This window comes from Pan paniscus, chromosome 1 (genome assembly GCF_029289425.2).
Source record: "Pan paniscus chromosome 1, NHGRI_mPanPan1-v2.0_pri, whole genome shotgun sequence".
Taxonomy (NCBI): domain Eukaryota; kingdom Metazoa; phylum Chordata; class Mammalia; order Primates; family Hominidae; genus Pan; species Pan paniscus.
This window is the reverse complement of record NC_073249.2, coordinates 107,939,418-107,954,396: the sequence shown is the minus strand read 5'-3', so window position 1 is coordinate 107,954,396 and position 14,979 is coordinate 107,939,418. Positions and strand designations below refer to the sequence as shown.

The window sequence follows — 14,979 nt, the reverse complement described above, 5'->3', positions numbered from 1 at the left end:
AGCTCAAGAAGAGCCGAGGACATTCAATCCTATAAAGCAAATAGAATAAAGGGCTTGGATCTGAGTGTTAACATTCACTGGCACCGTTTTGTTTTCTTTCACGTGTTCAACCCTAGGTGGTCATTCAAGGTCTGCAGTAGCCTGGAGACTCCATAGGTGCTGTTATGATTACATGCGAACCTTGACTCCATAGGTGCTGTTATGATTATATGAGAACCTGAGAGTCGTTGTTCCCAGTACCGCTGTCTGCTATTAGTCCTAAGTATGGGAACAACGGATCAGCGAAAGGCCAAAAGCATCACTGAAATAGATTTTTGTGTGTGTGGTTTAAGGATTAGCCAGTTGGAACCAAGGAGACATTTTCTTAGGGTCTCAGAAAAGTTTGAAAAATTATTGGATTGTTTTTGGCACTCAAATGTAGATTATAGATGTATTACTAGTATTACTAAGCTGAGGGGCTATACTACAAGGACTATTATTTAGCCCTACATTCTTGCAAAAATATTCTGCCCTCAACTCTGTAACAGAAGGCTACTGTGTGTTTAGATGTCTTATCTTCCACCACATTAATGTTGTTGTAATTACCCACACTTTGAAAACCTCCCTGGGGTGTGGGCCGTCATACAGCTCATGAATTCCTCCAGTCAGGTAAACATGCGGATTGTGTTTCGCCACATACAATAGAAGGCCACTCTCATTCATAGCAAGTGCCCTTTGATTCTGAAGCTGAGGTCAGCCAACCACAACAACTTCTTCCTACCTACAGCTGTCTGACTCTCTGGGGAAGTGCTAGAAAGGGTTTTGTGGGAAATTTACCCACAAATTTCCCAAAGAGCCATAGGACCATTTCTTTTTTAAGAAAATTGCCAGGGCACTTTAGAATTGTCAGCATTGAAACTTTTCATCAAAAAGAATAGCAATTTCACTGAACCTTAATGTCTTCCTAAGTCCTTGGTACCAGATGTATTATTTTCCTATTGGATGTGCCAAAACCACTAGATAGTTAAACACATCAAATCATCTTGAAATGGCCAAAGTTGATTTTTCCCTCAAAAAAGGGCTCCTTCTCAGCAAACCTCATATTATATTTCATACTAGAAAAGATTTCAAATTCCTTTTCCTGTTGTGCACAGACTCAGGGTAAGGACTAACAGAGAAATGGGAGAATTGAGGGGAATGGCTACAGCCAGGAAGATCACAGTAGTCACACCAACAACTATTCTTATTTCCTCAACAACACATCCTTAATCTAAGACATTCCTAGTGAGTTTCCCTACTCACAGAGCTCTCCTGGGTGGAAACTAGGAGAAAAGGGGCTGTGGCCGCCCTGGCATCTTCAATGTAGTGATCGATTTGGCTATTACCAAATAGTGGGTTGGCCTATCATTAAGTCCAAGGACCATGTGCTGAAATTTTTAATACCAAAGATTTAGGGACACTTGGCCAAAAAGACCTCTGGGACCAGTCCTCCCATGTGCTCCAAAGCAATGGCTAGTCCCAAGAGCAGCTTGCACTACATCAAAGATACCAGGGCAGCCGCAGCCCCCTTTCTCCTAGTTTCTGCCCAGGAGAGCTCTGTGAGTAGCGAAACTCACTAGGAATGCCTTGGATTAAGGACATGTTGTTGAGGGTATAAGAATGATTGTTGGTGTGATTGCTATGATCTTCCTGGCTGTAACTATTCCCCTGAATCCCCTCTCTCTGTTAGTCCTTACTCAGAGTCTGTCCACAATGGGAAAAGGAATTTGAAATCTTTTCTAGTATGGAATGCAACCATGAAGTTTGCTGACTAAGAGTTCTTTTGGGGGGAGAAAATCAACTTTGGCCATTTTGAGATGATTTGATGTGCTTGGTAATGGCCTTAATAATGGTCAATAATGGGCATTGCCAGAGAACATTTTAAGTGGCATGCAAGGAGTAAAACAAACAAAAACCTTCCAATTCACAAATGTCAATTATATCTAGACAATTGGGCGTGGGTCAGGCAGGAGAGACAGGGACAACATTCCCCAGAGGGTTTGTCAGCTATATTTTCAGACCTTCTTGTGGCTTATAATGTGACCACACCTGAACTTTATGTTTTCTGAGATATATTAATTTATTGATAATCTCTCTTAATTACTAGCTTATCAAAAACAATTCCAAGCTTCCCATTCACCCTGTGCACCTAGGGCTCCCAGCCCTGGCTTTATATTGGGATCACCTAGGGAGCTTTACAAATTCCTGATGCCCAGGCAGCACTCCAGGTCAATGAAATCAGAATCTCTGAAGGTGAGACACAGGCAGCAGGAGTGTGGAAATCTTCCCAGAAGATTCCAAGCTACAACCAAAGTTGAGAACCACTGCTACAGAGGATTCAGGGACAGTAGAAAGGGGGAGCCAGTGAGGTAGACAGAATGTCCCACAAAGTCTGAGTGTGGAGGGATTAGGGGGATGGTGATTGACAGAATTATCAGGTTTCAATAGCTGTGGCTAAGGCCCATTAGTCCTTGACAAACAATCAGCAGAGGCACAGTTTCCTTAAACTATGCATTGATTGAATTTTGAACAGTTCGCCATTAATCAAGTTTCATGGCTGAAATTGATCAAAATATTATTGATTAACCTCAGGGGTCTTAAAAAGAACCCTCTCTCCTCTAGCTCTACCAGGCTCGGGGTTGGTTGGACATGGGTTCTGAGATGATAAGTCCTAGGAGTATGGTCCAGAAGAGGGAAGAAGCCCACAACATAACTTTGGCTGTTATATGGAAAGTTACATTCAAGCAGGTGGTCTACAGCAGTGGACTGGCTCTGGGTTGGCGCTTTGTCTTTGCACTGGATACTTCACCCCATGAGGAGGAACAAGGTGGAAGCCCTAAAGCAATGGTTCTTAAACTTATGTGACTATCAGAATCACCTGCAGAGCTGGTTAAACCGCAGATTGTTGTGTTTCATTCCCAGTTTCTGATTCAGTAGGTTTGTGGTGAAACCCAAGAATTTGCATTTCTAACATGTTCTAAGATATTACTAGAATACTACTATGGAACCACACTTTGAGAACCACTGCTTTAAAGCATGAAACCCAGGACAGGACAAGCTCTAGAAGAAGTACATCAGACTTTATTAGGATTCCTTTGTGCCCTGTAAGAAAGAATAGAACATGATCCTGAAATGAGCTGGGATTTATTTCCATGCATTTATCAAAAGTGTGAGAGCTGATTTCTGTTTAAGTGATTACTCTATGAAAACACACAGGGTTTTAAAAATAGATATGCATTTGGGTTGTTTGTCCCAATGCCTTTGCATTAGAAATTTGTAATATTTAAATTGGATTTAATTTTAGAGCCTCAACCTTCATCAGCATGAGACTAAAAACAATGACAACAATATCTATAAAAATCACTTAGAGTTTCATTATTGTGGACAGAGAATTTCTCTCTGCAGTAGTAAACTGCTTATATCAACACAGAATAAGACAAGGCCAAAGGCATAGGAAATGCTGGACACAGTTTCAAATATAGCAATCAGACATCCAGATGAGATTGGCAGGAGACCCTGGCCCTGGCATGCACCAAGGTGACTTGGTCCAGAAATTGCAGATACAGAGCCAGGGAATCTATTGTGGTTGGCTTATAGTAGACACCCTAAGAATGCAGATCTTCCTAGGAATTGTGGAATTTTTTATTTAAACCAAACTTCCCTCTTCTTCTAGTCATCCAAATTGGAGGCCATCCTAGCTTGTAGTGGAATATCCAGAATATTTCCAGAGAAAGTCACTATTACTTCTCTGGTTGCTCCACTGATTAAAAGCGGAGGCTTTTTGTGTCCTATAGGAAGACGTTCAGTGGGCAGGCCCCAGAAGTGGGTACTGCAAGTCTATTAGCACCTCCTGATGTGTAAGGCCCATTCTATACTCCTCTCCCCTCCCCTACTCCTCTTGCAATGCCATGGTGGACCTCCACCCAGTTCTTGAACTCTGGGGCCTTTCCTTCCCTTCTTCCCTAATGAGCTCCTATTCATCCTTAAGAACCCTGCTCAGATGTTACCTCCTCTATGAACATGTCTCTAACTAGTCTGGCCAGATAAAACCAATTTCTCCTTCCACTGTGTTTTCATATCATATCACATATACATCATACTTATCACACTGTACTTTAAATGTTTATTTATATGCGTGCCTTTTCCTATCTCTAGATTACTTGCTCTAGGAAGTTAAGTATTATGTCTTATTCTCCTTTGTGTCCCTAGCACCTAACACCTAAAACAGTGGCCAGCACAGGACCTGCAAGTTTAAGTGTTTAATTAATGAAATAAATGAATCCCAATTTTGGGATGAGAGAAAGCACTACTTAAGCATCTAGTAGCAATGCAGCCTGGAAAACATTCAAAGTCATGGAATCTCAGATGATCAGAGCCAAAGGGGACCTTAGCTGTCATCTGTGCCAGCTTCTTATCCTATAGAGGAGAAAGCTCAAAGAAGAACTGAATCTCCTTCTATACAGGAGAAAGCTCAGAGTGAACTGAATCAGAATGCAGGTGTGTGGGTTCCAGCCTGCAACCTTTCAGGTTTAGCCAAACACCCAGATGAAGGGTTTATGGACTAGATGAAACCATCTTCCCATGAGTAATGGGACCAGATAATGCCCACCTCTTACACTGGGGACATGCCATTCTCCCTCTCCCATGCTAACTCCAACCCTGGGAGAGCATGAAAATGTTCTTTGTCACAGAATGTAACCTTTTAAATAGTGTCTGAGTATGCATTTTCATCACTAACCTTCAACCCCAATTGAGTATTGAAAGGTTTTTCTGGTACTTTCTGGAGCAAGAAGACTATTTTGAGCAGGATGGGAAAGGAAGAAGAATGGAGACATCCCAGGGCTTAATTTCATGATTTCTAGTAACTTGAAGATCACTTCAGAGGCCCTTGCTACCTCCCCATTCTCCAACTCCTCTTCATGGTTGGAATTTGGGGAGCGATGGTGGCTTCTCTGACATTTGCTTTCATAGCACAAGCTGAGAGGGAGTTGGATGAAGATATGTGGTGGGGATCCACGCTGGAAAAAGATATCACAGGGAGAAGATTTTTTTGAAGTTGAAAAGAGAATACGGACAGGAAAGTTAAGATGTCATTCTAGAACTTTATTGTGAGGGCATCTCCACCCTACAACAAATTCTGTGATAGACATAATCATTCATTCATTTATCCATAAATATCACCCTCTTGTTCAAAGCCCTCCACTGCCTTCCTAATATACTGAGGATAAAACCATAGCTCCTTGCTGTGTCTCTGTAGACCTGGCTCTTCCTGGCTCTCCAGCTCATTTTCTACGTCTCGTTACTTCATGCTCAGAACCTTTGTCTTGTTTCTAGCTCAGGGCCTTTGCACTTGTTCTTGCTGCCTAGAATGTTCTCTCCCTCATTCCTTCTCATCCTCCAGATCTCAACTTGAAGGCCATCTCCTCAGAGAACTCCTCGCTGAGCGTCCTGTCTACAGTGGCCCCTCGATACATCCTGCAGTTGCTCTCTATCATCAGACCCTGTAATTGCCTTCATGGCATATAAAGAATCTGGAGATATCTTGCTTATTTACACAAGACTGTAAGCCCCATGAGAGCAGAAGCCTTGTTTGTCTTGTTTACTGCTGCTCAGCACCAAAAACAGCGGTTGGCACATAGTCGGTGCCCAGAAAATATTGTGAATGAATGAAGTGCCTACATAGATTACATTATAGAAGTGAGAGAATAGAAAACTTCCATTGTTTCTAGAAACTAAAGCCTAAAATTGATTTTTTAAAATTGTATCAGCTCCATAGCTTCCAATCCTAAAATCTGCCTTTCAGTGTGGTACTCTGAGATTCCTGTTTGATTCTGTGAGAGCTCCACGTTCTCTCTCAAATGGTCAGTCTGTCTTATTTGTCACCATTACTCATCTGCATTTTTATCAAAGCACCAACTTGCTCTGAATTGTCAGGGATTTTGCGTCTGTATAAGGTATTTTAGGCTGGTTCAGAGTTGGATTTGCTATGTCTGTATGTGTAATGTACTGAACAATTTCCATTTTGATGCCAGATTAGGGATCTGCTGGGGCAAGACTTTGGCATGTGTCTAGAAACACCTGCACTAGGTGCAAGATCAGCCATGGACTGTGTCCAGGCTGAAACCAAAAGGTATGGCGCAAGAGTGAGAGGCAGGTGCCACCACAGGACCATGAGAGGCCAAGCTCCGGTAAATTTTGGTAGCCAAATTCTAGCTCCTTCCTGGGCCTTGATGCTGGTAAAATCCCAGAACTCAAGGAAATGGAATTTGTCCTATTGGCACATGCCTCCCCACTGTGTGGGGCACAGGGAATGTGGTGAGGTACCAGTCTAATGCCAGCTCTCCCCCTCCACAGAGTTTTGGCCAGTGGTCGTGCAGTCCAAGGGGCTGGATGGCATGCTGGACCCAAGCTCAGCTCAGCGTCCGGACCCAATAACAGTTTTACCAAGGGAGCAGCTTTCTATCCTGGCCACACTGAGGTAAGTGCCTAAGGGACCTTGGCCTTGCCAAGGTCCTCCCTCTGCAGCTGCCAGAAGCAGGAGTCCCAAGTGACAGGACCTGAGAGGGCAAGTCAGAACAAACTGCTGAGCAGCAGGGGCCTGGAGAAGCTTTCAGTGGTGCAGCAAATGCAGCTCCCCTAGCCCACTCAGGAAAGGAAATCTTTTGTGCATTCAGGTTGGCCCCATGGCCCCCAGGGACATATCAGGAGTCTGAGCTGCATCAAGGGTCTAAAGTTGCCGAACACAGGACCTCGAATAGACAGCGTCAGTCAGACCCTCCACACAACTCTCTGGTCCAACTGAGCAGGGAACTTGCAAAATGGAAGGTTCACAGCCACTCTTTGTGCCCTTCACCAGTGGAGTAGAGGGGTAGGGAAGAGTTCCAGATCTGCACACAGGAGGTGTGGCTCCGAGTTCCACTTCTGTTTGGTGTGTACCTGTGATGCAATTACTTAATCTTACTACATCTCTGGTTTCTCATTGTTAAAATAGGAATAATATGGCCAACCTCCCAGGTTTGTATAGTGGTTAATTAGAAAATTATACCCAATAAATAATAATTACTATTATCTCAGCTCATTCATGTCAAGGTATGTCTCTTAGAATTCAGATCAGTAGATTTGGTTCCCATTAATGTATCTAGCACAGCTGCCCTCTGAGAGCCCAGTGACCCCACAGGCGCTGGTACCTGCTAGTGTTTTCTGGTTGCATATTTCTATCACGGGCATTTCAAGTGCTTTTAGATCAAGTCTACACGGTGCCCAGAAACCTAACAAAGCAGATATGAAAACAATTCAATATCTAAATATTCCCTAATATCTGGATTTGTGGCATCAGGAAGGTAAAACTTACAATCTGTTGAATGGAATTTTCATTTCGATGTTGGGGGATGAGTATACTCACCCCACCACCTATCAGTTACAGTGTGCATACGGCTTCAGGCCTCTCTCCTCTAAAAGATAGCAAGGCTGAGCTCAAGTCAGGTGTCCACAGACTGGCTCTGCCACTCACTGGCTGCAAAAGCCCAAGTCACTTAGCCTATCCAAGGCTCATTTTTGTCTTCTACAAAGTTAAAGAATTAGGCTAGACTCGTGGCTCTCAAAATGTGGTCCCCAGACCAACAGCATCAGCATCATCTGGAAACTTACTAGAAATGTAGATTCTTAGTGTCCTCCTACCAGACCTACAGAATCGAGCATTCTGGAGATGGGGCCCAGCAGTCTATAGTGTAACAAACTCTCCAGGTGATTATGATGTCCTGAAGTTTGAGAGCCTCTGGACTTGAATCTCTGATGTACCTTCCAGGCCATGCCTCCTCCCAGTAAATCCTGTCCTAACAGAGGCTCTGGATTTCACTCTGTCGATGCCTCTCTCTGTTCAGCCCACCCCAGGACACCTCTGAAGTACCTTGCTGAGGAAATGAGGAGCCACAGAATTCCTCCCACACTCCACACCAGCTCCAACCCCCAAGAGTATTCGAGCCTTTACAACTGAAAACAGCAGCCAGTTAACATTTAGAGTGAAGGCCAAGCGTAAAACAAGAAATGACCCTTGGCCCACTCTCAGAATGTGGCGAATGAGATGGAGGAGGAGGAGGCTGGATTTCCTTGGCCACAAGAATTTCCTCTCTCACCAACTGTTAGTGACCCGGGTTCACATATCCCATCTCTAGCCAAAGAATCACTCGTGGCTCTTGGCATGGCTCTCTCTAAGGCAGGAATTCTCTCACTCCCTTCTACAACACATCTCCCCAGGCACGGTTGCCAAGCCTCCCAGTGCCATCAGCCCTCCTAACCACAAATATTTGGGCCAGTTGCTTAGCTCTGTTCAGCAGCTCCATCACCTATTCAGGTGAGGCCAGAATCTTTGAAGACCATTCACCTAGTGCAAGAAATTTATCCTATTATTGGAGTGTGTGAACCATTGGAAATCCACAGAATGTATCGCTGGTTCAGAAGAGGGCAAGAGGGCAGGGCAGCCCATCAGTGGCTGGTTGTAAAGGCATCCCAATGGGCTGCCCCACTCTTAGTCATGGATCTTCCATTCTAGGTAGGAGTAGGACAATTAAAGAGCATTCTCATATTAAATAGAACATGTTCGTTCATGTGAGCCCCTAACTGCATCCTCCTCAGCTGATCATTCAGCTCGCAGAGCTCTGCTTAATAAAGCCAGACAGAAAGCTGTCATCTGTTCAGGAGAAAGGCTTCAAAGGGTGTTTTAAAAAAATAAATAAATAAAACTTCTCCCCTGGTTCACATCAACCAAAAATAAAAAGAATGTTCTTTTCTAAATGGTGCATTATATCACTAGAATAGAAAATGCACTCAATTTTTCTTTTATCTACTGATCACTTTTAAGAGAGTTTTTTTAAAACTTAAAAGTTTATAGGAACACACTCTCATGAGTAAATTAAATATTTTTTAAAAAAACTTTAAACCTAAAATCTAAATGAGAGATATATTTGAGACATTTTCAAGTCTTAATGAAACATTCTGCCTGTAATACAAATCTCCATTGTGATTAAATGTGATACCATTTGGTATCTTGACTGTGAGTGGAAAAGTAGTGTTAGAGTGTAGGAACTTTGTGAAGTCAGTTCAGTCAAACCAGCAGATGCAAGGCAGGGTAGAAAACTTCATAATTGCCTGAAATGAAAGAATATAATGGTTGGAAGATACCTTTAACATCATCATGCAGATGGAGAATTAAGGAACACTGGAGGCAGGAGACTTGTCTACATACTCACAGTTTCTTAGAGGAGGAGTTACCTAGGAGTTCTAGGTCACCTGGGGGCAACAAAGATGAGTAGGACACTTTGCTGCCTACAGGGAGTTTGTCCTCTAGAAGGCAGGATAAAAGAATACAACAGCCCTAAGAGAATATAAAGGGAAGGCTTTAAGAGATAGAGAAGGGGCAGGGCGTGGTGGCTTACGCCTATAATCCCAACACTTTGGGAGGCCGAGGGGGCGGATCACGAGATCAGAGATCAAGACCATCCTGGCCAACATGGTGAAACCCCGCCTCTGCAAAAAATACAAAAATTAGCCAGGCGTGGCGGCGTGTGCCTGTAGTCCCAGCTACTCAGGAGGCTGAGGCAGGAGACTTGTTTGAACCCAGAAGGCAAAGGCTGCAGTGAGCCGAGATCAAGCCACTGCACTTCAGCCTGGGTGACAGAGCGAGACTCCATCTCAAAAAAAAAAAAAAAAAAAAAACAAGATAGAGAAGGTAGTTTGTCTCAGAATTAGAGAAAGCTCCCCAGGGGAGGCAGCATTGAAGTTGTTGGAGGACAACAGGAAGGATTCCACCACAGAGGTGGAGAGCAGAAAAGGCCCTGAGAGGGTAGGGGAGCATACCTGGAAGGGAAGAGTCTGAAAAAGGGCAGTGGTGGGGAAGCTCAAGCAGGAACTGCCCCCAGGAGTTTTGTGCACTCGGAATGCAAACTATGTGAGGGGAGTAGAAGGAGGCAGGATCCCATTGCCAGGCAGAGCAGTCCCTACTGGCTTACAGACAAGGGACTTGGCACCAGCTCCTTTGAGCAGGGTGATATGATCAGAGCAGGCTTTAAGAAGCTAAATGGGGTGGCCAGGGATAGGAGGAATTGGAAGAAGAGAGATGAGGGTCCAGGACATCAGGTGGGAGACTGTTCCCATGACCTGAACTAGGGGCCCAGAGATGAGAATGGAAGAGAAAATACAGTTTCAAGATAATGCTACCAAACCAGAACCAAAAGGGCTGGATGGAGGTCAGGGAGGAAAAAGCAGAGGGATAAGCAGAGGTATGGAGCTAGTGGATGAATGAATGATGGTTCCAGTAACAGAAAAAGGAAACTGTGAAGAAGCGTGTTTAGGGAGATGAGGAGAGAGGATCAAGAGAGATGGTAGCTGTGAAACTATCATCAAATGGTCCAAAATGGGGCTGTTGCTATTGTATGCAGAGAAGGAAGATGGGGAGAAGATGATCCTAATTATGATTATGAGTATGAAGATTTTTGTTTTGGATGTCTTGCATTTAAAATGCCAGTATATATGGAGAATTGCCCTCAGGAAGTGGGAGGGCAGAACTAGCTTCAAAAGACTAGTTGATTAGAGATCCAGGTATGGGAGTCAATTGCACAGAAATTTCGATGGGCTCCTTAGAAGAGGAGGAGCCCACCAAAGGAGAGACCAAGAATGAAGTGGGAACCTCTGGTAATGGGGAATAGGGAGAGGTATGTCCCTTATGTCCATCGAAACCCTTTTATTTAGTTAATTTCATTTTCCTCTCGAAATTCCAGCAAGTGTTACTAATTTGGATATAAGGGAATGAATTTCAATTTTCTTTCTTCTCCTTTAATCTATCTGATAAGAGATATTATGTACCGAGAAGAACAAAGAAATGAAACATGAAAAGGACCAAAGTAAAAGGTTTAGATTTGCTGCCAACTGAATATTCAGTCCGCTAAGAGTTGACCGGACATTTATCTGCAAGACCATTAGCCAACAGATCTGATAATGGTCAAAACCCCAGATATGCCATTGCCTCCTTTGCATGGTCAGCTAGAGAACTGGAGCAAACAGAAACATTCTTCAAAGAAACCAAAGAGAAAAGAATTTGGTGATTTCCTTCTTGGTATCTCACCAAAGAGCTGTCTATTTCCAGCTGAATAAAAGCACAGTATGGAGGAGAAGAATGTGTTGCCTTAAAACAGATTAGAAAAGCAGTGTGTAGCCATATGCACAAAGGCCAAAAGAAACCACACACTGTGATGGAAAGAAGGCAGATGGCGAGCTTCTCTTGCCACTCTCATTCATTCTTTCTTTCATTCATTCTCCTTAAATTTTCTGAGTACCTACTACATGCCAGACACGGCAACTGGCCCTGGAAATATTGAAATGCAAATTGTGCAGCTTGCAAAGCACTCTCAGGGAGACAGACAAGTTAATGATTATCCACAACCCTAGAAGAGGTGATAGGGTTATGCACAAACTGCTGTGGAATACAAGGGATGGAGTGCCCAGATACACAGGTGGATGAGACACGGCTCCACCCTCGAGTATCTCACAGTCAGGGTGAGACAATAAAAATGGCTTTGAAGGAGGTCTGAGAGAGGTAAAACCAGCAGTAGAAAGCACAAAAGACAAAGTCCTTGACCACAAGGAGACAGAAATAACTCATGATTTACATAAATTTTGTGAGAACCTACTTCATCCTAACAACTACTCTGGGAGATAGTGTTTTTTGCCCACCTCCGATCAATGGGAACGCTAAGGCTCTGGGAAATTAAATGGGTTTCTTCTGCTAACAAGTAGTGGAGTAGGAATCCAAACAAGATTTTCTAACCCCTAGACCCAATGCAGAGTTCTTGTCATTACACTGATTTAGTAGGAGAGAACACACACACTCACACTCACATGAACACACACATATTCACATACAATTATGCTATTCTGAAGTGCAGAATGGCAAAAGATCATTTTTGATTGGAGTGATCTGAGAAGGCTTCGAGGACTAGGTGGTATCTGTGTGGAAACGGAGCAGAATGACCCATAAGAGTGGGAAGGAGAGATGGGAGAAAGGATAGAATTGGAAGTTTGTAGAGCACTCTTACAGGAGATATTTCTAATCCTACCAGGAAGACCTATGGAAGCTTTACAGAGGAGCTGACGTTTGCTACACATCTACAAGTATGCATAGGAGCTCCGCAGAGGCCAGTGAGAGGCCCTCCAGGAGCAGAACTAATTCCACAATTACTTGACCAAGTTGGGGGATTATTTGTGGGGTAACTGCAGTGCAGTATGGAGTCCTCTTGGGGACAGATAGATCCATACCATTTGATCTATAGTCACATAAGAACAAACAATAAAAAGAAAAGACATGCTTAAGAGTGAAAGAGAAAGGGAGGGAGAAAAGAAGGAAGGGTGGATGGAAGGACACTAGCTTAGTAAGGGGTCAACTTTGGATTCTATTTCTGGTTCAGTTTTCATTTGTGACTTCAGTGCTTTAGTGTTAGTTCGTTTTCTGTGAATCAGTTTCCTTATAGGTGAAATAAATATGATAAATCCTAATTGAACTCACAGACTCATGAGAAGATAGAAGTGAACACATTTTAAAAACATCACACAAAGAGGAACTATTATGTGGTCCACATTTATATATGTGGGGTAGCGTCTGAAGAGGTGCCTGGACTAAGATGGTCCCAGAGCCACAAGGTTTTTGCCAAACATGATGCTTTGTGAATTCATAACAAGGGCTCCGAGTCACCAGATCTTAGAGCTGACCCAGTGCACTGTCTGAAAGGGGGTACCCAGTTCTGAGGCTTCAAGACATGTCCCCAGCAGATCTTCCCAGTGCCTTCCCAGAGGATCCAAAACTGTTGAGCAGGACAGCACCATCACATCAAGGCACAAGTGCCAGGGAGAGGTGTTAAACTCTCCCCACCGGCCTCCCTGGTACACACATGGACACTTACCACCTCCCTCAGCCGCCTTAAGCTTCAGAGAACTCAAAGGACTCTGTAAGTGATGTTTCCAAGCTCATATCGAACTACTGGGCAAAATTTCAGGGGCTCTGTCACTTCCTGGAGAAGCTCGGATGGGGTGACCACACATCCATACCGCCTGAGTCAGCCCCGGCTTACGCCTGTTGTCCCGGTGTAACCATTGCTAGCACACCCTTTCCCTCTCAGAAGTGCCCCAGTTTGAATGAAACCTCTTCGTGATCCCCTTGGGAGGTCAACTCTGAGGGACCCAGAAACTGCCTTTTGACTGCATTTAGTACTCCATGAAGTCACCCTCATTTCTTTTTCATTCCAGGTGCATAGCGTAATGTCCATGTTGTTCTACACTCTGATCACAGCTTTTCTGATCGGCACACAGGCGGAACCACACTCAGAGAGCAATGTCCCTGCAGGACACACCATCCCCCAAGCCCACTGGACTAAACTTCAGCATTCCCTTGACACTGCCCTTCGCAGAGCCCGCAGCGCCCCGGCAGCAGCGATAGCTGCACGTGTGGCAGGGCAGACCCACAACATTACTGTGGACCCCAGGCTGTTTAAAAAGCGGCGACTCCGTTCACCCCGTGTGCTGTTTAGCACCCAGCCCCCACCTGAAGCTGCAGACACTCAGGATCTGGACTTCGAGGTCGGTGGTGCTACCCCCTTCAACAGGACTCACAGGAGCAAGCGGTCATCATCCCATCCCATCTTCCACAGGGGCGAATTCTCGGTGTGTGACAGTGTCAGCGTGTGGGTTGGGGATAAGACCACCGCCACAGACATCAAGGGCAAGGAGGTGATGGTGTTGGGAGAGGTGAACATTAACAACAGTGTATTCAAACAGTACTTTTTTGAGACCAAGTGCCGGGACCCAAATCCCGTTGACAGCGGGTGCCGGGGCATTGACTCAAAGCACTGGAACTCATATTGTACCACGACTCACACCTTTGTCAAGGCACTGACCATGGATGGCAAGCAGGCTGCCTGGCGGTTTATCCGGATAGATACGGCCTGTGTGTGTGTGCTCAGCAGGAAGGCTGTGAGAAGAGCCTGACCTGCCGACACGCTCCCTCCCCCTGCCCCTTCTACACTCTCCTGGGCCCCTCCCTACCTCAACCTGTAAATTATTTTAAATTATAAGGACTGCATGGTAATTTATAGTTTATACAGTTTTAAAGAATCATTATTTATTAAATTTTTGGAAGCATCTTGTGTGCTGATGCTGGTTATTTTTCTCAGTAAAATCATCTGCAAGTCTCAGGAAGATGCAGGGGGAATTGTCTGAAGCACCCCCTGGCTCCTTCTAAGGCCCACCTGTAACCCTTACCCCACCCCCAGCCAGTGCTGCAACTTCAGGAAAGGCTAACTGGTTTCAGATATTAGCCTAAGCCAGGCATGATTAGCAAAGGAAGCCTGCTGGATTGCAACTTTGTTCTACATTCCAGAGCCAAAGCTACCTAATCATTGGATTACCTGCCCACGGCCTGGAAGCATGGGCCCTGGTCTCCTCCCTTGGGGAAGTTAGTGGAGCCTCATCAGGAGGCAGATCACCACTGGGCATGGGGCTGCCCTGGCCTCAGAGGCACAGTCTCAGTCCTGGGGGCACTCGATAGATAGGAAGAGGCTTGCACCAAAGATCTGTGAGCTGCTCATTTGTAGAGGGAGATGTGCTGTCTGGAAGAGTTGTAACAGAGTAATCTCACGAGGCCTGTCAAAGTAGATCTGGTTTCATGTTCAGCTGGCCTTAGTACTCGTTTTATCCCTCAGCAGCCTCCTGCAGAAAGACTTCATTACCCCAAGAAAACATTAGTGCCTCCGACACTCTTGCAACCCACTAACAGCCACAGTAGCAACTTCCAGGGGCCCCACCATCAGCCCACAGCCAGGGAAGCCAGAGACGGGAGAGAACTTCTGAAAACGTTTTTATTCTTAATTGGATGATTTCCATAAGTGACCAAAGGTGACTGGGGCCGTGGGACCTGCAGAG

General features: G+C 44.7%; 1 protein-coding gene across 1 annotated transcript in view; it reads left to right on the top strand.

The window, feature by feature from the left end:
• The window catches only part of NGF (nerve growth factor), a 52,700-nt gene extending 38,501 nt beyond the window's left edge, over nucleotides 1-14,199 (top strand). The window contains exons 2-3 of the mRNA XM_003805631.5: nucleotides 6,373-6,496; nucleotides 13,309-14,199. Coding sequence (XP_003805679.1) covers nucleotides 13,321-14,046 — 726 coding nt within the window. The 5' untranslated portion in view covers nucleotides 6,373-6,496; nucleotides 13,309-13,320 and the 3' untranslated portion in view covers nucleotides 14,047-14,199. The remainder of the gene's footprint in view (nucleotides 1-6,372; nucleotides 6,497-13,308) is intronic.
• The last annotated feature ends 780 nt before the right edge of the window (nucleotides 14,200-14,979 follow it).